This window comes from Takifugu rubripes, chromosome 14 (genome assembly GCF_901000725.2).
Source record: "Takifugu rubripes chromosome 14, fTakRub1.2, whole genome shotgun sequence".
Taxonomy (NCBI): Eukaryota; Metazoa; Chordata; class Actinopteri; order Tetraodontiformes; family Tetraodontidae; genus Takifugu; species Takifugu rubripes.
Window position 1 is genome coordinate 6,052,304 of NC_042298.1, and position 22,394 is coordinate 6,074,697.

At 47.0% G+C, this 22,394-nt stretch overlaps 2 protein-coding genes across 5 annotated transcripts in view; one reads left to right on the plus strand and one right to left on the minus strand.

The window, feature by feature from the left end:
• Window positions 1–10,792, plus strand: part of spock1 (SPARC (osteonectin), cwcv and kazal like domains proteoglycan 1) — a 63,299-nt gene extending 52,507 nt beyond the window's left edge. The window contains exons 9-13 of the mRNA XM_029847395.1: window positions 6,300–6,419; window positions 6,682–6,903; window positions 7,031–7,087; window positions 7,521–7,658; window positions 9,431–10,792. Of these exons, the coding sequence (XP_029703255.1) occupies window positions 6,300–6,419; window positions 6,682–6,903; window positions 7,031–7,087; window positions 7,521–7,658; window positions 9,431–9,627 (734 nt within the window). The 3' untranslated portion in view covers window positions 9,628–10,792. The remainder of the gene's footprint in view (window positions 1–6,299; window positions 6,420–6,681; window positions 6,904–7,030; window positions 7,088–7,520; window positions 7,659–9,430) is intronic.
• Window positions 10,793–13,090: 2,298 nt separating this feature from the next.
• bicc2 (bicaudal C homolog 2) lies at window positions 13,091–20,907 on the minus strand. 4 transcript variants are annotated; one of them, XM_029847802.1, is made up of 20 exons: window positions 20,554–20,907; window positions 19,105–19,151; window positions 18,802–18,871; window positions 18,625–18,704; window positions 18,330–18,491; window positions 18,172–18,225; window positions 17,745–17,960; window positions 17,416–17,658; window positions 17,185–17,316; window positions 16,813–17,002; window positions 16,566–16,699; window positions 16,275–16,486; window positions 16,065–16,194; window positions 15,700–15,739; window positions 14,441–14,607; window positions 14,125–14,347; window positions 13,891–14,057; window positions 13,716–13,815; window positions 13,469–13,608; window positions 13,091–13,374 (listed from the first exon to the last, which is right to left on the minus strand). In XM_029847802.1, exons 1-19 carry the CDS (start codon window positions 20,822–20,824, stop codon window positions 13,481–13,483), a joined length of 2,766 nt encoding a protein of 921 aa, XP_029703662.1. In that variant the 5' UTR covers window positions 20,825–20,907; the 3' UTR covers window positions 13,091–13,374; window positions 13,469–13,480. The 4 variants fall into 4 exon arrangements, with proteins under 4 accessions (XP_029703662.1, XP_029703664.1, XP_029703663.1 ...); XM_029847804.1 differs by having other exon boundaries at window positions 13,091–13,608; window positions 16,065–16,158; XM_029847803.1 differs by having other exon boundaries at window positions 13,091–13,608; window positions 16,065–16,182.
• Between the last annotated feature and the right edge of the window lie 1,487 nt (window positions 20,908–22,394).

A 22,394-nucleotide genomic window follows, 5' to 3' on the forward strand; every position in this document is an offset into this window, starting at 1 on the left:
CACATTGGGTTCCCATGGTAACAGTCCAAAAGTTTGGTGGTGTTGTCTCCTCTGTGGTGGAATATTCATGCCGGTCTGTTTATCCACTCATTATCTGCCCTTTACAGCAGATCTGATGTTTGGTATTTTAAAGCACAGCGATGTCCTCTTTTACCGTGCGCCACCTGCACGTGCATCTTCCAGTGTTACGTAATCAAATCTCTGAATTAAATTTCCATGCATCGATTTATTACTGATGTGGTCAGCGGTCCCTGGGTAAAGATGCGTTTTAGGAACTGTTTTGAAATTCCATGCAAGTTACACTTTACCATCACGTAATCCAGACAAGACTTGCTCAGTCGTGTCCCCATGGCGACCCCTCTCAGCGATGGGCATGTGAGCATCAGAGCTGGACCAGCGAGCAAAGGGAGACGTGGGTTTCTGTGGGTTTGTGTTTCTTAGCTGGAGGAAACGTGCCAGGAGGAAGACAAGATGGTGTCTCGTGCCTTCCACGTGGACGTGGACGTACCACCTGGCCAAATACTGGGGCAGATCAGAAACAGGGTTTCACGGAAAGACAGTTTCCTCTTTAGCAGACACATAAGAAAGATGGTTCAGGAACGGCTTGAGGAGGTTGGAGGTGTGGGCTTGACCTTCCTGATCCCACAGATCGACCATCTCCCAGATGTGCTCAACAAAGAAGGACTTGTGATGGACTGGTGCCACAGCCCTTTCAGGGGTCTTGTGGAGTCTGTGTGTGGATTGTTGGGGGCTGTTTGGGTAGAAAAGGTGAGCTGACACAATATTTTTGGGCTTTTCTCTTGTCCCTGCAGTGGCGCTGAAGATGATCACTTTCTTTTGGACAGGCACAAAGGAATCCCTCAGGTGATGAAGTGCAAACACCTGAAGTGGGTGTTGGCGATCAGGCTCGCTCTTAACAATGATCTCTCATTTTCTCACAGCCGCTGTGAAATAGGGACAGAACAAAAGGCGCTCTGAGAGGCTGAAGTGGCTGAATTCCCCCACTAAACCACATGGTTGGTGGCGCCTCTGTCTCAGCTCCACAGAGACCACTCAGGCTGATAGACTGTCTTTGCGTCTTCATCTTTTCTCTCAGGTCTTTTTATAATGCGCACCCGCCACAGTGGGATCCTTTATCACTGAGTGAACCGCGTGCTTGGGAGAGCTTTTATTATATTCCGTTGAGGTGTTCCTTGCTGTGAAAACAAAATAAAGAGAATATTTTCTACTATAATCATGTGTTCACGCACGTATCGAGTCTGAAAACTGGTCCTCGCTGTGCTGCATTGCCTCCCAATGTGGGTGTCGTGGTCGGGCACCAGGCTCTTCACGACAATTCTCTTGGTGCTGGTAAAGGTTATTTTTCACACCTGGAAAGGTTATCTTGTATAGCTTAGCACAAAAGACTGTTGACATTTGTGTCTGGAGAGTTTCGAGTCCCAAAGTGAAAGTCTCGTTTATTAAGTCAAGAACAAATATATCCAATTCCTGACCAACAATCCAGTCGCGCCGTTTCTAAAAAACAACATCATTTACTGGGTTTTACGTGTCTGGTTGGTAGTTCTTCCTGAGTTGACCCAGACCCGTCCTTGGCACACTGATGTGTCTGGTTAGATATTTACCGTTTAGGTTTTATTTAACTGCTTTGTACCATAAAAATGGTGTCAGACAACACAAGTGAGCGTGAAATGTGATGCTTTGCTTCCGTCCCTTTCTTCTCTCCGGGAGACACATTCGCCACAGAAATGTAATGACTTGTCCACGCTGAGCAGAATAAAGTGGTTGATATTCTTAGTCACACCTGCCTCATTGTCCCTTCAGAAACTCTCACCGAGAACAACGATAAATCCTCTGGGTTTGTTTGAGTCATCCCCTAATCTGCACTTAATGAGCTTAACTTTCATGCTCCCAATTTCAACCTTATTAAAAACACGAATCCCGGTCCTAATAGCGAGCCACCATAGAAAAGCATTGGCGTTCTCCAGAAAAGTGTCCCCCTTCGTCCCAAAGGGCGCCCACCTCCCGCCTCTCTGCACTCATCTCACCTCCAGCTCAGCCTGTCTCCCCGTCCGTGCAGACGGAGGATCACTGATCATTATCGGGGGCTAACCTTAACTCGCTGCCACTGAGATTGTTCTGCAGTGCTGATAGCCCGGGGCAGAGGAAAATCAAACACACCCTTGTATCATTTTAATGAATCTGACCTTCTATCTTCCTCATATCTCCTACCTGGCTGTCTCTGCTCCTTTCTTTTTTGGCCCGTTACCTTGTTAGGGGCTGTGGCGTCACTCTGCAGCCTCCCGCCTTTGTTTCCATCTGCCTTTCATTTTCATCACATCAGACCTCCCTCTGGAAGTCTCAAGGTGAGCACGACCCTTCTGTCTGGATTTAGAGGCGCTCCTGCCGTGTGACAAACGTCATTAATCATTCATTCATGATAAAAGGGGATCCAAAGCCTGCCTGATCCAGAGTCTCGGGGAGGCATTGCCACAGGGAAGTTCTCCTCAAATGGAACTTTAGAGCAGTTGACTGGAAATAAAAGCAACATTTTATAGTATAGAAGGACAAAATTGTTAATTAAAAGCGAATATTTGGCTGTTCTCGAACACACCAGAGCATCACAGCGGACACGTCAGGGACCATTAGACACACTTTTAAACTAGACTTTATTGTGCCACATCCTTTTGCAGCCTCACAGACTGAATTGCAGGTAATTCTCAGATCACGGGAGCAAAAAGGAAGTCTGCACTTTTCAGCCAAGCACACCAATTCCTGTGTTGGAATTTCTTAATCTGGATAATTATTTTACTGGGACCGCAGCTCTATTACATGTAGATCATGTGCCTCGACTAACTTTGATGAGTGAGAGTGGCCTCACTGTGGTTAAAATATGTAGCATTCTGTCCATAGTTTGCTTCATCTTTCCATCATAGTTCTTCTGCAACACTAAAAGTTTAGTCAAGAGGTAGTTGCCAGGGCAACTATGCTGCCTGGCACCATACTGCACCTGTCATACCAATACAAGAACCATATTCAAAGATTCAGTGTTAGATTTTATACAATTTAATGCTTAACCTCCCCGGAAAATTGCTTTGATTTTCATCAAAACTAATAAAATCATTTTGTAAAGCTTAAGAGAGCATAGAGCATAACATCAAATTGAATTATTAATGCGGGCATGTTTGGTCAACTAAAACATAGTGAAGACGACATTGTCTGTTAATTTATTAGCTCTGCTTTTTTAGTGGAATATGATTCCTAATGAACTTATTCATCAGCTTGTTGGCTGTTTAGTTTCATTTATTTTTAGTTATCTAGGGTGACGGTGATGAAAATCTTGTCCTTGAGACCTTAAATAATTGGTTTTGTTATCTCCTTGAAGACCGCGTTTCATCCAATCAAATCTGCTATTTTTATTAAATGAAACCACCAGATTTAGTGAGCGCAGAGTGTGCTTTTTTACAAAAGCAGTGTTGCTTTTGTAAAAAAGTTAATCTCCCTTTTGGGTCTCATTTTAAAAATACATTTGAACAGAAAGAGGAGCTTCTTTGAAGGAATCCAGCAATTCTTTAAAAGTGTTCTGAAAATGGGGGTTGACCTGTGTCACGTCTGTGAAACGACAGAGTGAACCTTTTGATCCAAATTGAGCCCAGAAGAGGGTGGTTTTTTTGGAGGGGGGGGCACCTTTTCTCATAAAGCAAATCAGAAAAACTCTGATTTCTATCCGTCTCGGTCTAATGCCGGTTCCAGCACCGCGCTGGCAGTTATCTTTTTAAAGGCCTCTGAAAAGGCGCCTGACATCTCTGAGTCTGCCTGACCTCGCTGTGGCAACAGAGAGACGAAGGGAGCAGCAGATGTGACCTTCAGATGTGAAGGTTTAAAGCTCCGGCTTTCGGTGTTTTTTACCCAGACTGCAGCCGTGTCACGTCTGGCTGAAATTATCTGGGTCACAATGAGGAGAGAGAGGTGAGGAGGGTCTGTGGAGACACGCCGTGGGCCAAAGAGCAAACATCTAGAGACTTGACCCTGGTGACGCCAGGCCGGGCGGAGCAAAGTCAACCTTAATAAGATGCTGGATCTCTTTAGGAATCTGAAGATGCAGCTTGTTTTCTGAAAACATAACCAGATGAGGAAGAGAGATGGAGAAACAACCATAAACAAAGTCATAGCAGATCAATAATTTAGAATAAAGACAAATGCAGTCCTTCCCTGTCAGTCAGAGGGAAGAGGGAGGAACAGAGTGATGACTAAAAGTGTGGGATCACCCTCTTTGTCCTGATTGGTTCCTCCGCTCGTTCCTCCTCATCTCTACTCCACCCAGCAATTCCTTCAGAGCCCAACACCGTGTCCCTCCCTGCATCTAAACTGGAATTAATCTAACTGGTCAAAACTGGCTCTCACAACCTGTCTGGAATCCAACAACTTGGACGTAAAAAACAAGTCTGCATGTTTTCCCCAGGTAGCATTAGCATAGCCTTCTCCTGGCGGATCTAATAATTTACTTACATATTAGTCCGACTTGTATAATTAAAGGACCCAAGGCGTCCGGGCCGTTATTAATGCGAGGCCCCCTGCAGTAAAGAGCGCTCCATCACACCGGGGAACGAAACAGAATAAACAATGTTGTTTTGTTCAGCTCAGATTTGGTTCCATTTAATCGATGCTGCAGTTTCTACCAGTGGGCCGAGCTTGTTTCATATCGCCCAGTTAGTGTCTGTGGGATGTAGAACATACGCATGAAAAAAACATTCTTTTTTCCCCAAACGGCAACCACTGATCGGTGGGATAAACCAGCGCTTTTACCTGCTGCCCTTTAATGTGTCCATAAGAGAGGAATATGACTGCATTTCTCAACGTCGCATAATTAGCCTTAGCCTGCTAGCAGCATTATTCCTGTACGCGCTCCCATCCTCCTGGTGGAGATGAACACCCTGCAGGAGGTTCCTCAGGAATCTTGATAATGCAGCCTGAGAAAAGCAGAACATCTTTGTCATTTAGAATGTTTAGATTTTAGACTTCTCTCCATCCTCCAGACTGTTGAAGAGCTCTGAGAAATGTCATCTGTCTGCTCCTCAAGGGTCGGAATGCACACACACACACACACGCACACACACAGCAAAACCTCATTTTTCCAGGGGCATTGTCACAGCCAGCCTGGATGGATGTGTCCAGCCTGTTACCTGGAGCTCTCTCTCTTTTATAGCCGAAGCTATAACGACACAGTCCTAAATGCTCCACTAGAAAAAGTGCGAGTGGCGCTCCATGAGGAAAACAATTCTACAAATGCGGGCGTAATAATCATATTGCATGTAAATATAAATCTGTGGTCCGAAGACACTCGGATTCTCTCTCCCTCCCGGCGAGATTGACACCTGTGGGGCCACTTTTCCACGAACATCCCGGCAGGAAAGCACAGAACTGGCCAGACGGCCTTGTCTTCCCGGCTTATCTTTGATGCGTGCGCGCGGAATGCAGATCGCTTTACACCTCCACATCCTTCACTTCAGTGGACGTTATAGCGTCGCTCCGGAATAGGCGGGGAAATGAGCGTATCTACCCGGGTGTCATGTTTCCATCACGGCGAGGCTGGAAGAGAAGAATGCCCACCGCAACGAGATCTGATGGGACGTGAAGGTTGATTGCGGCTTTGCCCGCCGTCGAGAGAGGCCGGATCGTGTTCTCTGTCTTTCTGTGAAAGGAGAGGAGAGACTTGAGATTAGAGATAACGGAAGCCTCCTCCTCCTCCTGCCCCCGCAGGTTTTACTGTATTTGCGCGTGATTAACATTGGAAATCTCCTGTCGCTCTCAGCTGGATTGCTGAACAAACCCTCCCATGTTCCGGAGCAGCCGTGAGGCCTTGAGAGGGGCTCTCGCCCATCATCGGGCCCCGGATTAGAATCGAGGACAGCGTCAGTCAGAAACAGGAAATACTGGGGCTGAGAAGCGAATGAGCGGACTGACAGACGAGGCAGAAGCAGCACTGAAGGGAGGGTCCTGTGGGGCTGGAGGAACCAGGGAGCCGACAGGCAGCCGCCGAGGCTGGCTTTTACTTTTAATTAGGGGGGGCCATGAAATGAACTGTCAGTTCTCGCTGGGGAGCAGCGGTGAGAGGAGGATCAGCGCAGCAGCTGATCTGATTTTAGTGTTTTCCTTTAGTCCTGAAAATATGAACATGAAGATATGGACACAGAAACACAGAGAGACGTGTTTGAGATGTAGGATTGCCAAAGAAAGCTTTGTTAACTGTGTGTGTGTGTGTGTGTGTGTGTGTGTGTGTGTGTGTGTGTGTGTGTGTGTAGGCTGCACAGACTCAGAACTCCACAGTCTTGCAGCCAGATTGAAGGACTGGTTCAGAATTCTTCACCTCGACACCAACAGAGATCTCAAATCTTCTGACAACTCTGACTCCACCGCTGGACGTGAGTATCTGCCTCCCCAGTCAGTGTGTGTGTGTGTGTGTGTGTGTGTGTGTGTGTGTGTGTGAGTGTGTGTGTGTGTGTGTGAGGGGGCAGGTGTTGACGGTGATGCTGACAGCAGCCCGGTTCTGGTTTCCCTTCGTGTCAGCACACGTCCACATCCCACCGTGCTGCGAGAAGAAAGGAAACAAATAAAAACCTCGCTAAAATCGGCTGGGTTTCTTTTGTTTAATCGCTCGAACTTTAACTGTTTCTCCTCCTCTAGACTTCGACACCAGCATCCTCCCAATCTGTAAGGACTCGCTGGGTTGGATGTTCAATAAACTGGACATGAACTTTGACCTGCTGCTGGACCAGTCAGAGCTGAGCGCCCTGTATCTGGACAAGTACGAGACGTGCATGAAGCCCCTCTTCAACTCCTGCGACTCCTTCAAGGATGGGAAGCTGTCCAACAACGAGTGGTGCTACTGCTTCCAGAAACCCGAGGGTGAGGGCGTGGGCGTGGGCGTGGGGGGGCTGAGGTCCTCGTTCAGAGGGCAGTTGTTTCTGCTCAGTGGATGGACCTTTGATAACAAAAGAGATACTGAAGAAACGTTGTGTGCTCTCTGGTTTAGGGCTGCCCTGCCAGACCGAGAAGACCAGGATCCAGAGTCAAAGAAAGACTCTCATAGGTGAGTGTGAGTGATGTGACACCCACCCACCCAGCCCCCCTACCCCACCCTTGAGCTTCCTTCTAACGGTTTCAAGCGGACCACGAAATGAAATAAAACGCACGCTGACGTTTTGGGCGCCGCTCCCGTCCGGCGGGCGGATTGCTCCAAACAGCATGAAAAATGAGCTGACACTTTGTCAGGTGGAGGTGGAACAAGGCGCGTGCTGGGCTATTTACGTCCGGGTGTGTGTGCTCGGTGTGTAATCTGAAGTGACTCCCCTCCGCTCAGCAAAACGTATGCTTTCCGTCTCGCCACTTGCACAGCGGTAATTGATCTCCCTCTGAGCGGAGAACTACGGGGACCCAGACGAGATCACTCCCCGCCTTGGATTTTGTTGTATTTAAAGCTCCTGACACGCCCTCATCTTAAGCTTTGTCCGGCCGATTTCCAGGCTCTTACATCCCTCGGTGTACCGACGAAGGCTACTTCAAGCCCACCCAGTGCCACGGCAGCACCGGCCAGTGCTGGTGCGTGGACAAATACGGCAACGAGATCGCCGGCTCCAGAAAACAGGGGAACCCAAACTGCGGTAGGATCTCAGCACTCACCAAAACATGCAGCAAATGTGGCGCAGAGACAGCAGACCACATGTAGTCTCCTGTTTCACCTGGTGGAATGACACTGCAGGGATTGAGCGTCATAGAATACATATTAGCAGGATTAGTGGATGTAGAGGTGTGCTGCCCTTGTCTCATGAGCGCGTAGGGGCTTCACCTTACACAAAAAGGAATTCCCACAATGCCAGCAGTGCTAGCAATCATAAAACACAGTGGTTTTATGACATCGGAGGTAATTAGCGCCGTTGCTTCTCACTTGTTCCCCAGTTGAATACCGAGACAGCTTTGTTTTCCAGCCTTAGAAATTGTGCATTTTCTTTGTTTTTCCACTAATTATCTGTTTAGGAAAGAGATTAGACATGAAAATAGTCTGCTTGGTTTGCTAGCAGTCTGATAATATGAGCTTCTGGTATTCTGCTCATGCAGCTTTGATTAAACACCAGAGCCATGTATGTCAAGTAGTGAAATCCATCACACTTGACATCTATCCATCCATTTCTTTGATTATTTATATATTTATCTATCTGTTTCCTGATCAGGCATCAGAGAAGATGCATTTGGCAAAGAATATATATATCATAAGGCAGCCTTCCAAATACAAAGGGGATCGTCCAAAGGCCAATAGAAGCACTTTGCAGCGAATCAATGTCCATGTGATTGGACCAAGGAAAAATGGGAATAACTAACAAGCAGGAATCCTCGCACACATTCTTATTACCAATCACACAGGCAGCTCACAGTCACAGATAACAGCTCACTCAAATGTCGTCCCAGTCCAAAGTCAGTAATTGCAGCTTCCGATATTGATGAGGCATCTCTTTGTTTCCTCTCTGTTGTCTCTCTTTGTCAGCCCTCTCACTCCCTAACAGGTTCAAGCATGTGGGTGTGCATGAGGCAGATCAATGAAATCCATTATAAAACTCTGATGAGGGAGAAAAAATATGTATTTTTACTGTTGAATTGAATAGTGAGTAGCTGTGGTAACACAGACTATTAGCTTTTTGCTCATGTTATGGTGTTTTACATTAAAATGCTATCAAATATTAGCATCTCCACTGTAAAAACTGCAAAACTCCCTGCCACTTCACATTCTTAATATAAATTAGCATGTCTATTCTTGCAGTTGAGCATATTTATGTTCTTTGTAAAACTTTGTGTAGATTAATGACTAAGTCGCCTCAAATGCTGCCGCTAATGAGCAGTGACAGTAGCCTGAGTGCTGCACGACTCAAACCCAAATAAATCGAGAGCATAGTGAGAACATACAGCTATTATTAGGCCCACTTATTGTGCTGTCAGAGGGCTGCTCTGCAATGGCCGGGACACAAGAACAACAAATGGATTTTAGCATTTTGAGTGCTACTCAGCAAGAGAACATTTGTAACACAGTGTGTTCATCTGTTTCACACTGAATTTAAGCACAACTTTAAGGTCTGCTTTCATTTAATGGGTGCGTGAGATAATTGGCTCTGTTTGCACCAGTAATCAATTTTAAAACAAACATCAGGACTTGCACATGTAAGAGACGATCACAACAGCACAAATAACAGAAAAGAAAAATGGGGGTAAAAAAGAAAATAACAATGAATGCTGCCATTGAACAGTGTATAGACTAATAATTAAATATGTGTTTTAGAGATGAGTGCTGTAGAGGGTGTTCGTACTGTACATTCTGTATAACGGTTTAGAGCTGGATTAGCAGGTAGCCTCCCTGATCATTTGCCTGTTGTATTTGATGGTCCAGATGAGGAACAGGAGACATCGGGGGATTTTGGCAGCGGAGGCGGAGTCATTCTCCTTGACGACCAGGAAGACGAGCCCTCGCAGAGCGGGCGGAGCCGGCAGAAGAAAAGAAGGGGTCGGCTTCACCCCCGGGGAACCATCGAGGACGACGAGGACGAGGACGACGATAAGGATGACGAGACTGGCTACACTTGGTAGCTCTGCTCCCATTCCAATCTGCTATCAGCCGACTGGGAATCTCCGATAACTTAGCACAGATCTGAAGCCATTCCAACGTTTCCTCCTCCAGTTACCTTGGCAGCGGTTCTTCTTTTGTAATCCTTCACCCTCCCCCCTCATATCTCTCTTCTTTGGTGAACTTTATCAACCTTTTGCTTCTCAAGTGTCTCCCCCTTTTGCTCAGACAGAAAACACAGAGCTTATTAGATTCCAACAACAACTGTCAAGACTCTCTCAGAATTCCGCTCACACTGTCCAATTTCTCCCTCTGCCACCCCTCAAACCTTCGATCTTTAACCTCCACAACAGCAACTTACAGCTCTATTTTCTCTTTACTCCCCGGTTTTCTCTCCATTTTCTCTAATCTCCCCCTCCCCTGTCTGTATGTCCACGTCAGAACATCTGGTCAGACACATTAGCTGATGTACTGGATGTAAATATGTTTCCACCAAGGAACTCCAGATAGCAGGTCGCCTTCCCTGTATTCTGATTGGCTTTTCATGTTCCGTGTTCCATCGCCGGGCCCGCTCTGGCCTTCAGATATGTTTCCACAACATGCTCGCAGGCCCTCAGATGCTCCCTCTCTCTCCAGGAGGGCTGTAAATTATTAAATTGTCAATCTTGAATGTCCCAGAAAGCCCAGGAAGCAATGAGGTTAATGATGTATTGTCGTTGTTGTTGCATGTTTCTCATCGTGTTTCTGTAAAAGAGAGGTTTACCTGGCCGGGTCTCGCTCTATGCATCTCAAACAGAACGTGACGCCTATGTGGCTGCTGATGTGTTGCTATGTTGATGCTGTCTGTTTGGATCTCCTCCCAATCTCAGGAGGCAGGGAGCTGCATTACAGAGCAGCTGCGCAGAAACCCAAACTGCACAGTCCGAAGGTGTGTTTACTCAGTAGTCCGGAGGTTCTGCCGAGGTTCTTGAACTGTGCAAGGACGCGAGAAGATGCTGCTCCTGAGCTGGGAGGACACGTGCAGGCAGGCAAGCAGAGGAGAGGAGAGGAGAGGCTGTGCTCCGCCTCCGACCTTGGATATGTTCAGTGATTTAAATATGAAATCTTCACCATGTCAACTAAGTGAACTTTTATTTGTAACTTTGAAAAATTAAGTAAAGCGACACTCTGGGTGTCTTTTGAACCTTACAGGCGTGTCCGTGTGTGTGTGTTCTACCCGGCGCCGTCCCCGCCCCGATCGTTGTGATTTCCTGAAGCTTTCTCTGTAGTCCAGCAACCGAAGCCCTCTGGCAGCTCTGACCTTTTCCAACCTTGAGAATCAGCCGCTCTTGTCAGGGAAGGACATAAATGCCAGCAGCAGCAGCAGCGCTCCCGCCTCAGCGAGGGCAGTCACACAGCCAGACGGGCCAAAAGAACGCCGTAAAATCGTAACGGCTGCTTTCGTAATATCGCCGGCTAATGGGACAGCTGACCCCGCGGACTGGAAACAGCCCGCTCAGCACTTTTAAACAACTTTTAAAGCAACAATCAGAGGCCAAAAGGATAACTGGATCAGCACAAGCATCAAATTAGACCGCAAACAACAGAGCGTCTGTAATGACCCAGTTCTGCAGCCGCATCACCAGAATATGCAGCGATAGCTGCCGAGTTTTCACTGCATTCTTCTTTATTTTCCTCTACTGTGTCAACTTTGTTCCAGACCGCAGCCAGAACTATGATTACCGTGTTGCTCCTCACCACACAATAACAGAGCCACAGTGCGTCTTCCCGCGTTGCCTCCGTCGCTCTTCCGTCTCTGTAACAGCGTTCCCGCGTCATTATTTTCCACATTTGTCCCCGACCACCAGGCGCATGACTCCACCCCAGCCTTGACTTCCTGTTCCTCTGTTTTCTCCCCCTCACCCTCCTGGAGCAGGGAGCTCCATCTTCAGCTCAGTCAAACGGAGAGCGGCACGCTCCTCTGTGGGTCCTCGGGGCCATCTGAGCTTCCATTTCCTTTCTTTATTGGCGGTTTTTCTTTTTAACAATCACCTGATGGGTTCCCCGTCAGGCGCCTCGGCCCTCGGTCCGGAAACGCCAGAGGAACTTCTGATCATCTTCTTTTTAACCGACTCTGTGGCACATCGATTTGGCTTTCAATCTTAGTCATAAAATGCTTCGTTTTTACGATATCTGCTGTATCCAGCACGAGTGATGTTAGACAGTAAAGTCGGAGACCGTCAGAACCAGAAGAATAAACTGAGAGTAACTAGAAAGCTGAGGAGAGACTTGAACAGTGGGCTCATTCCATCCGCTCATATATGAGCGCCGAGTGAATGCAGCGGCTGTAATGGATCAACTCTGGCTGCAACTTGGAGAAAACTTTGGGAAAACAGACCAGGCTGCGAGCAAAGTCTGCTCCCATGCCTCACTTTGCATATCTCCAGTGTAACTGGGCCATGTGAGGAGATTGACTCTACAGCTGGGAAAGCCAAGTGCCTCTCCGAAGTCCTGAGGGTTTTAGCCCCACGGCCACGGGGAGGCTGCAGTTAACTACCTGGCAAGGGGAGGAAAATACAAGGAATCCAGCAGTGCTCAAGAATCCACGCAGCACATTTGAGGATCACTGGTCTAAATCCAGCCTGTGTAATTGGCAGAGACATTGTAATAAGCAGGGATCATCTCTCTAATCTGCCACAGCCCACCACTTCCACTTCCACATGCTTTGATGCTCAGCTGCCATCGGGCCAGCCAGCCTTTGGAGCCTCCGAAAGCATCAGAGCTGCTCAATGCCCGTGGTGATATTTTTCCCCCTTTTTTTGGGGTAATCTATTTTTTGTTTTTTGGATCAGTAAGCAAATTTAAAGAAGGGCAGCTCCGTTGGTGTTCATTATCCGTCCCTCTGATAGCACCAAATCGCTGGGTAAAGTGAATAAATTAAACAAGAAACAACACAAAAAGGGTTCCAGTGGTTTTACTCCTGGCAAGAGATGATAAATTAAATTGGAGCCTATAGGTGAGCAGTCAGGCGAGACTGAACGACATTACGAAAACGTGTTACATTACCCTGGCGCCGAGGAATGCATTTTAATTTTCACATTATTTTTTACCTAATCTGACTGCTGCTACTGTTTATATCCAACTTCACACCATCCTCCAAGAATTCTAAAGCCCCTGTCACTGTTTCTCCATAAGGAAGATCCCTTATTTATAATGCTAATTTACGGTAAGGTTTCCAAGCACAGTGTGTGACTCGAGCGCCCTCTAGTGGTCCAAATCTTGTGCCCACTCAGTCTGCGTACTGTAAAACTATAGTGTAATGTAGCTTTTATAATGAAGTCGGGCTACTAAAACAGAGTTACATGTAGTTTGATGCTGCTGAAGGCTGCCTGAACGATGTAAGGGTTTAATTTGCTGCTTTAACTTTTCCCTGATTTGATAACCAATCAGTTCTCCTTCCACTCTGGTTCTGCTAGGTGTGATAATTAAAGCACAGCCTGGACAGCCGCTTCTTCATATTTTACTTATTGTTAGATTACAGTACAATTCCATTTACACCCACTTGCATAAACATTGTGTAAAAGTGACTTTATCAATGCAAAAGAGTGAGTTTGCATAAGAACAAGGCAGCGATGCACCACAACGGATCATAAAGCTCCAGCTCTCCATCTACAGCTTGTTTTAAATCAGAGGTTTGAAAGAGAAGTCCTCCTTGTCTTCAAAAACTTTGGGGTTTTGGCTGTCATTCAAAGGCACTGGGTTCAAATGTTGAAATCTCTCTGATTGCTTCTCTAGACAGAAATTTCATACATTCATTTATAAAACAAGCACATCTAAACAGAATCACTGTGAACAAAAGCTCCATTTTACAGAGTTGAGAGTTACTGGGCGCTCCGTCTACCAGTGGTTACTCTGGGCAGCGTCTACATCCATGATTCGCGGTAGTCGCCCACTGGCGCCACCCTCCAGGTAGCCGGGCTTCACCGCCAGCGTATCTGACAGCCTCCTTTTACTCTTGCTCAGGTCTGAAATGAAGATAAAAGGCTTTGTCTCTTCCACAAGAGGGGCTGGATGCCTCCCAATGCAGACAGATGGAGATTCAGCCCTGAGTCAGGGGAAATTCGACTCTTACCTGCGATTGCCAGCAACATCTTGCGCCTGGCTCCAAAAGTGAAGACCCCCACCTCCTTCAGATCCTCATCGGAGAGGGTGAGGAAGGTTGGGTAGTCAATCTGGATGAGTGCAGAAAGCAGATGCATCATTGACAGGTATTAACGGAGCTGAACACTGAGAGGGTTGGCACTCACCTCCTGCTGCTCAAATATGTCGATGTACTTAATCAGGCCAAGTTGGCTGAGCAGCTCAGGCAGGTCGTCCGTAATTTGAGGGGACAGGCTGTTCTGGCTGCACGTGGACACCCGCCTGGACGAGCAAAAGCCTTCGAAGCCGCCGCTGCTGCTCAGGAAGCCCTCGACTAGAGGATAAGACAGAAGCTCCTATCGATCTGCGTAGCTATCTAGATGCACGCGCGTGAGACTTACGGGGTCGGTCATCTCTGCTTCTGTTCATCGACGAGGGGAAAGCAGGGAAGGACGTGGTGGATGAGGAGAAGGCTGACGGTGGGGAGGATGGGGAGGAGCTGGAGGAAGAGGAGGAGGAGGAGGAAGAAGAGACAGGTACAGATGACGACGCAGAGCCTCGCCGGTCTCTCCAGTTCTCAGAGTCGCTCCCATTGAAGACCTTTGCTGTCTGTGCGGCCCATGACTGGAGAGGGGGGTACAGAGAGAGAGGACATGGTGGTGTCACCACTCTTTCTTTTATGATGCTGCTTCGTGGGCTAGCCTGATGGTTCAGTACCTGGTTCTGCTGGGCACCGATGGTGCTCAGATAGGGTTTGTAGCAGCGTCGGCTGATGCTGCGCAGCTCTTTGACGGCCTCGGCCGGCATGGACTTGGAGAAACCGAGTCCGCTCCACGTGTCAGTGGGCGTCCGGACCTCAGTGACCACGGGCTTCCTCTGCATGGCTAACAAGACACACAGGAGTCGGGTATCAGAGACCCATCAGCTAAGAGAGTGAAATCAAAATTCAAATAATACATTTAAGGCTATTGGGAATTTAAAAAACCATGCATCACTTCACCATGACAACACATTTATTCTTCAGTGTTGAGAGTCTAAACACAGCAACACAAGCTGCTTCTCCTTGCCAGCATGTGACATCCTCAATAACATTCGGATATCTGAGCCTGAGACGGAAACAGAACGGCTGACCCCGACACGCTGGCACGTGATGCACGTGCGAATGTGTGATTTAAAAAAAGAAAGAAAAAGGAAAACTGCAAAAGCACTCCCAGTACCGCAGTATCAGCAGGAACACTACAGGTGGGTTGGGGGTCTGTGTGGATTCTGTCAGTAAATGTCTCATTTGTACAGCGGCATATGGGGGTGTTAATGGCTGTGTTGCAGATGGCTCATTCAAACCGCTAATTCATAATCCTATAAAAGCAACACTGGGGGAATTTAGCGCCATTTGGCTGCAGATCCTGTATCTCTCACTCTGCAGTATGATGGATGAGGTCCTCTCTGCATGTGTGTGTGTGTCGTATGTATGGGGCACCTGCCACATGTGAATAAAGTGGGAGTGTCAGCGCGGCTCTATTATATCTCTGGCACAGCGCAGCTCATAACGGGGCCCCTCTATCAGTTCTCCTGGCATTGAGCAAGGCTGAAATGTTTCCCCTCCAGTAACTCGGTGTCTCTGCTCAGGATATTAATGTGCTCCCTCTATTATGTGCCTGAATAAACTAGATAGGCGTCCTCATCATGTGCCATTAAATCATGTTTAGCGGCACGGCTGCATAACCTTTTTTAAAAGGCTTTGAGTTGTTGATTTAGGTGACTCCTTTGCCCTTTGTGCTCAGATGAGTTTGGGAATAAGTGGTTCTTTCAGCAGCCAAACAAGAACTTTCTCTCAGAATTCCATTTTACTGTGTTTGAGTGTTCCTCCTTATCATATTAGGTGTTTGGCAGCACCTCAGTTGTTGCTGCGGCAGCTCGTGAAAGCAGCAGAACCGCAGCAACGCAGGAAGAATTATGAAATATCCAAGGACACCGACCTCTGGTTGCCAGCAGTTTCTTCTTCTCGTAGTCATAATCCTGCACCGGAAGTAGGAAAGGTAAATAATGAATGAAATTGATTTTATGTCCTAATGGTGGTGTCTAAAAACAAACGGCGGCTGGAACGTGTGCTGATGGCATGTGGTAAACTGGTGAAATAGGCTGTGTGAAATGTGGCTATTTCTGATGTTTTTCCACATTCTTTTCCTGACTTTTCTTCCTCCTTTTGGCTTCCATGGGAGCATATTACTATCTGATGGTAATATTTCTCCGACATGACATTTTTCATGGGTCTTTCGTGGGATTCCAAATCAAATAAATGTCTTGACGTACAGTTTGTGAATTGGTTTTGCGCCGCTCTCACCTCAGAGTTCAGCACATCAGAACCCGGCAGCGCGTCCCTCCTCAGACCGTTCCTCCGCTCGTTCCTTCTGTCTTCTATTTGTGCGTTCATCAATCTATCAGATTCAGGATGGAGTTGACTGCAATTGGAACTGTATGAATACACCTTGGGTCTGAATGTGTTTCTAGCAGAATATTTTGGTTAGATCGCTCTCGGGGGAGTTTGGCCCACCTGTACGTTAGCGCTTGCCCGGTCGAGTGGCGTCTGCCCTGCAGGAAAGGTTTGGGCACTTCGGGACCCTGAAGGCTCCCTCGCCGGGCCATCATCCCCATCCTGCTGATGCTCTTTCCTGCATCACACACCTCAGGTGAAGGTGATGACGACACATTTACTTTGGAGAGCTCCTCTTCTGACTGGCCAGAGACATCCTCAGCTTCAAGGATCTGAAAAGGTTGTTTTTTTGCCTGATCAGGGTGGCTCTATTATGACCGAATAAATATGAGGAGAAAATATAGAATAAACCTTCTCGAGTGGCCGGCAGTCTGTACCCTTCAGTCCAGTCCTTCCCTCATCAGGAGGAGCGGTGAGCCCGGGTGGAGGTGAGGGACGAGGCTTAGTACCATTCTGCACCTCTGGAGCCAGAGCAGGGAGAGAACCTGATCATCAGATCAGAGAGAAACAGTTATCAACGAACAGGCACCTTCTAGAAATTAATCAAACAATCCAAAAAAAGACTAATGAAGAAAAAAAGATAAACATGCACTCTCACCCTGCTCAGACAGCCGAAGCTGCTGCAGCAGCATGTTGAACCAGTAATTAGCTGGCCCGCTACTGGCAAACGCAGGGTCAGGGGTCATTTGGGTTACCTTGGCAGACACACAGGAATTCAACCCCAGTAGCTGACGACGAACCTCATAAAGGCAGGAGATGTTTCTTTCCAGACCTTTCACCACCACCGACTGTGAAAGATCCAGTGGAGGTTTATTTTAATGAGCAACACACAAGGTGACGGTAATATCCGAAAAACCTCTCCTATTCTGGAGTGAAGGATCAAACTAGTCAGAAACAAAATTAGCATTTCCTCCTACGATGTGGTTCCAACAGCAGCAAAGCATTAGCAAACACCCTGTTGAAGCTGTACCTTGCTGGTTTGCTTGACTTTGGGCTTTACACTTATGAAGACCCCCAGGTTCTGCATCATCTGAGCCAGTTTGCACGGATCGGCATCCCCGTCTTCACGCATATCGAACATCAGACACACAGGCAGGCAGTCCTGGATGTGAAAATCCATAAACGCAGGATTTAAAAAATGAATAAATTCATTCCTCTCAGCAACCAGAACTGTCCAAGTTCTGCCCAAAGAAAACTGCACCATGAGTTGCTGGCGAGCAAGACACACTCCGTCAGGGCTGCCCTGGATGAGGAGGGAGGGTGGGCTCTGAGGAGCGCTGAGGTCCGGCAGGACGATCTGGGTCTGAGTCTGGTGCATGACACTCAGGAAGGGAGCTCCATTCTGCCCCAACAGGAAGAGGTGCTGCTGGGAGGTAACGTCCAGCTGGCTGCTCACTGTGACCTCTGACCCGAGCAGCAGGTCCATCAAGATGCAAGCTGCCTTCTGCCAGGTGGTATTTGTATGGTAGGTGAGAACTGGACCCTTTCAAATCTTCTGTACTGTTAAATGAATGCAGTTCAACAGCTGACCTTCACAGCGGTGGCGTTGCCCTGCAGGCCCCACACGGTACAGCAGCTTTCGTAGAAGGCCGGCTGTGCCTGTGGGTGAGGGGGCGCAGCCCTGAAGCTCACATTGACCCCCAAAGTCTGCATGACCTGCTGGATCAGCGGAGACCCTGCATCAGGAAGGGTCTGGGGCACCATGCTGACCGGGAGGTCAAAGGTCAAGGATAAAGGCTGCAGGTCCTGGGAAAAAAGATGGAAAACCAGTGCTGTAACATTGAAAAATGCTGTAGGACGACAGCTTTTTTGACAAATACACCGGCCCGCTCCAGTGAAGGCTCTTGTATTAATCAGTCTATTGATCTCTGTCCAGTCACAGGAGGGGAAAATTGAATTTTGAGAGGGATAAAAATGCAACCAAAGGTTCAGCTGGGATTACAGTCAGAGCGCTTACTCTGATCCTCCTTCTGGCATCTTCTACTCCTTCAACGGGCCCAGCAATAGAGACCTGGGAAATGTACAAAAATACGCTTGTCCTCAGGTTCTTGATAACCAAACACACACACACACACACACACACTCCTAGCAGATAAATGAAACCAGCAGAGTCACCTGGTTGCTTTTCTCTCCGGCACCATTGTGGCGGTTAGAGTCAGGAAAATGGATGTGGCAAGACGTGACCTCCATCACCTTTTTGATGTTCCCGCCACCTTTCCCAATCACATGAGAGTGCTCTGTATAGGCCACATCCATCTTCAGAGTCACCTTGTTTACCTGGACGGAAAAATTCTGGCGTGATTTTTTCAGTCTGACATTAGATTAGACAGAACCAAACTTAATTCATCATACGTGAAGCTATTTATTGTTTATTGTTTATGGTAGATCTAGATTGTAGCAGAGGACTCACCTTTGTTTCCAGAACTTTAAGTATTCTCTTTTTGGCTTCCATGACGTCGTCTCTCTTCCCCTCCACCTTCACATGCGGATCTATGTGGAAATTCAACGAAGGTCTGAGCAGATTTCTGGACAACACCAGCAACCGTGAGCGACGACACGCAGCTGCTACATAACAAGGGCTCGTCACCTTTCTTTGACTTGGCTCCAATCTTCAGTTTGGATGGCCATTTCACCTGAGTGTCAGTTTCTCTCATCACCTGTGAAGGCGCGGACAATAGGAGAAACAGCGCCGTCATTGAATGCCACACACACAACAGAGCGCTTTGACACCTAGAATACAAGGCATCATTTGCATCTCAAAGACTGCAGTTATGGCCACCATAAAAAAAACAGTGATGGGCTGGATGCTGCCGGAGGGAAAGAGTTGCTCTTGCTAACATAATGCTACATTACATCCAGATTTCACTTGGGGGAGTGGCTTTCTTCTTACCCTCTCAAAAAACTCCTCTCCCGTCTCCCCGTTGCCAAGATTTGGAGCTGAAAGACAGATAAAAATGCACATTTCAAACTTCCAGGTGTTTCCGGCAGTTTTTGCCAATGGTCACGCGTTCACAGCACCATCGGTCGATATCGGTCATGTGTGGAAGGTCAACGTTCAAATGTTGACCGAGCTGAAATTTGCCAACCGGGACAAAAGAGTTCCCAGGAACATAAACAATTTTAAAAGGCCATCACTCCGCCTTGACATTTACAGGGTGGGAGGCGGGGGGACCCTGGAACGCCCTCCATCTCCCTCATCGCCAAGGGATACGCTGGTCGAAGCTGAGGAATGAGGGGAAAACAGTGTGGGGTGGAGAAAGAAAGGTGGTGTGGGGGACAATCGCAAATTAGCCTAGAAACGGCTGATCATGTTAATGGCATTTACTGACGCAAAAGACCTCCCACATGACCCAAAACGAAAGAAAACCTTAAAATAACAGCGCCAGAGCAATCGCAAAGTTAAATCTTCTCCCCTCGCTTGAAGGTTGGCAGATTATCATCCAAAAGAGATTAAACACGATATTTACTGCCTGACTGGAGCTGTTTAAACAGCGTCAGAGGCACAGTCCCACCTGCACACATTCAAATGAGTGACTTTACAGAGCTGAAGCTATTAAAGCTGTTCCATCAGGAGCCTGAGCGAGGACAAACAGACAAACATCTGAAACACAGAGAGCTTCTCCTGCATCACAGCGGAGGCGCTTATCAAAAACTGCAAAGCAGCGATAATGACAAAGCCCCTCCGTCCTCTGATTCCCACACCTGAATGTTAATGGAAAGAATATTTCTCAAAGTATCAGCAGGGTTCGTAAAAATCAAGATAAGTAGCATCAGGAGTTCAGCGGATTGTGAAGATACTGATAGTGAGAAGAGGGCTGCAAAACATGGAATTCTAGGGAATGGGGGGGGGGGGGTTCTAAACAGAAAAAGAGTCTCAAAGTGTGCTTTTAATGGAATATTATCAGTTAATGCACAGCTCCCCAGCAGAGAAGTTTGGTTTGCTTATTTTCCGCAACAGAAAGATTTTATTTTTTTAAATTTTTGCACGCATCATTAAAGGACAGTTATGTTTGTGGAAAATGTTTTTTTAATCCTACTTTCTCACAAGAGTGTCAGAAATCAATCTTTATTTTCATCATCTTAACTAAGGAGTCGCATTGCTTGTAGCACGTCCAGGTTATGTTTTGCTTCCTTTCTGGTCATTGGTGGCACTAAATATTTTGCTCGGAGTAGGAAAACTTGACTTAATTTAAGAATATTTGACCTATTTTCAGCATGGTTGTTTAGTAGATAATAGATGGAAAACACCACCAGTGGTTTGTTGTGTTACTAAAAAAAGCCACTATATAGAAAGGAAGGTTTAAAATCAGCTGGTTCTGGTGTCTCTCTGCTCACTCACCATACAACATGTTCTCCAGTTTCTTCCTGTCAATCCTGAACCTCTCCTCCACCCACTCGGGGTCCAAACTCTGCACTCGTTCGCTCTCCTGGCCCAGCCCTTCTTCTTCATCCTCCTCATCCTCTTTTTCCTCTCCGTCTCTCTGCCGGGCCTCGCTGGGCTCAGGTTTTGCCGCTGAGCCGGGTCCTACACTACTCTCCACGTCAGGCTGCTGCGTTGCTACAGCGGCCAGGGCTGGAAGACTCTCCTCAGAGGTAGCGGTGGTGGCCATAGCAGGACTGAGCCCTTGTCGGTGTGTGTGTACGTGTGTGTGCGTGTGTGTGAGGAGGTGTGCATGAGTGTGACCAAGACAGCTAGCACACACAGAGAAAAGGGGAGAGAGCAAGACCCCCCTCTCTCACCCCGGGGCCTTTCTTTAAATTTCCCACCCTCTTCTCTCTCTCACACACACACACACTCTCTCGCTCTCTCTCTCTTCTCTCTCTTGCTGTTTTGGCCTTACATCACACAGATGTGAATAGAGCCTCTTCTTCAACACAAGCAATGTTTTCTTTATCTGGAGGCTTTGCTAAGACAAATAGAATCAGGGACCCCTCTGATCCCAACAGATCACCTGTAATCTTCAGGTTCAGTGGAGGCCTGTGATAAAACACCACCCACATCTCCCTCACACAGACATTCTGAAAATGCTGAAAAGCCATCTTCTCGCCAGCAGACACAGCTAACAAAACAAACCAGTTTTGCTCCCCTACACGTCCATGTATGCCCTCCCTCCCTTCCTCTGAATAAAAAGTACGAAGGCTTGAGATTCCAGCGGTCGGGGGCGTTGACGGGAGTCAGAGGGTTGCTATGTATAGTGATGTTTTTGTGATGTGAGGGGGGCTATGACAGTTCCTTTGAAAAATATTCAACTATCTCACTCTGCAGGAATACCACACTTAAAAATACTGTGAAAAGAAAGAAAACATTTACTTTAAAATATGTGTCCTTCGAATTTGTTGTCACCCTCACTTTAACTCGTGCCCACCTCAAAATGACATTGCTCTAAATACTCTAACATACAAATGATTCCAAACATTTAAATGACATTCTATTTTAAGAAGCACAACATTAACAGTCACCATAGCAACTGTGGCCATCAGATGGAACAAAAGTGTAAAGGCACACCAGATAAAAATTCTGATATTGAGTATAAGTAACTCTAATTTGCAGAGTCCTTGAGTAAATGTGCAATTATTTACATTCGGAGCTCAATGCCATCCTTAATGATACCACTTGGCTGTTTCCACCCCCTTATTTCTGAACAAGCAGCCAGTCAGTGTGACAATAGAAGCAAATGCAATATCATAAATTGCGCAGTACTTATTAGGTTTTATCGTTGCCTTTAAATAACCAAGCGTGAGATATGAAGTATAGACTGAAACTTGGGCGGGAACAAATTATTCAGTAAGTCAGATCCAGAGAGACCCACCTGGGTTTTCTATGCTGCCTGGAAAAATTTGGCCCAGGGCGAATCAGCAGACATTATCTTGCTAACATTTTGAACAACTCCAGGCAAAATTTACTTGCTTCAGGGAGTTTAATAAAAAAAAGACTGAGTGTGTAACCATGGAAACTGTTCAAGCAGCAAATTATTAATAGTTTAATTTGGTGTCTCCTCTCTGTAGGTCCCTTTGTGACCTTTTTGCCTTACGGAAAGATTGTCTGACAACTTACACTTTGCTGCACAGGCAGAGAAAAACACACTTAACTGTCCTACAGACTAACTAATGAGCTGTGACCTGTTCAGTAAATGAGTCCTTTATCTATTTACAATTTAGACATAGATCAATGTGGCAGTT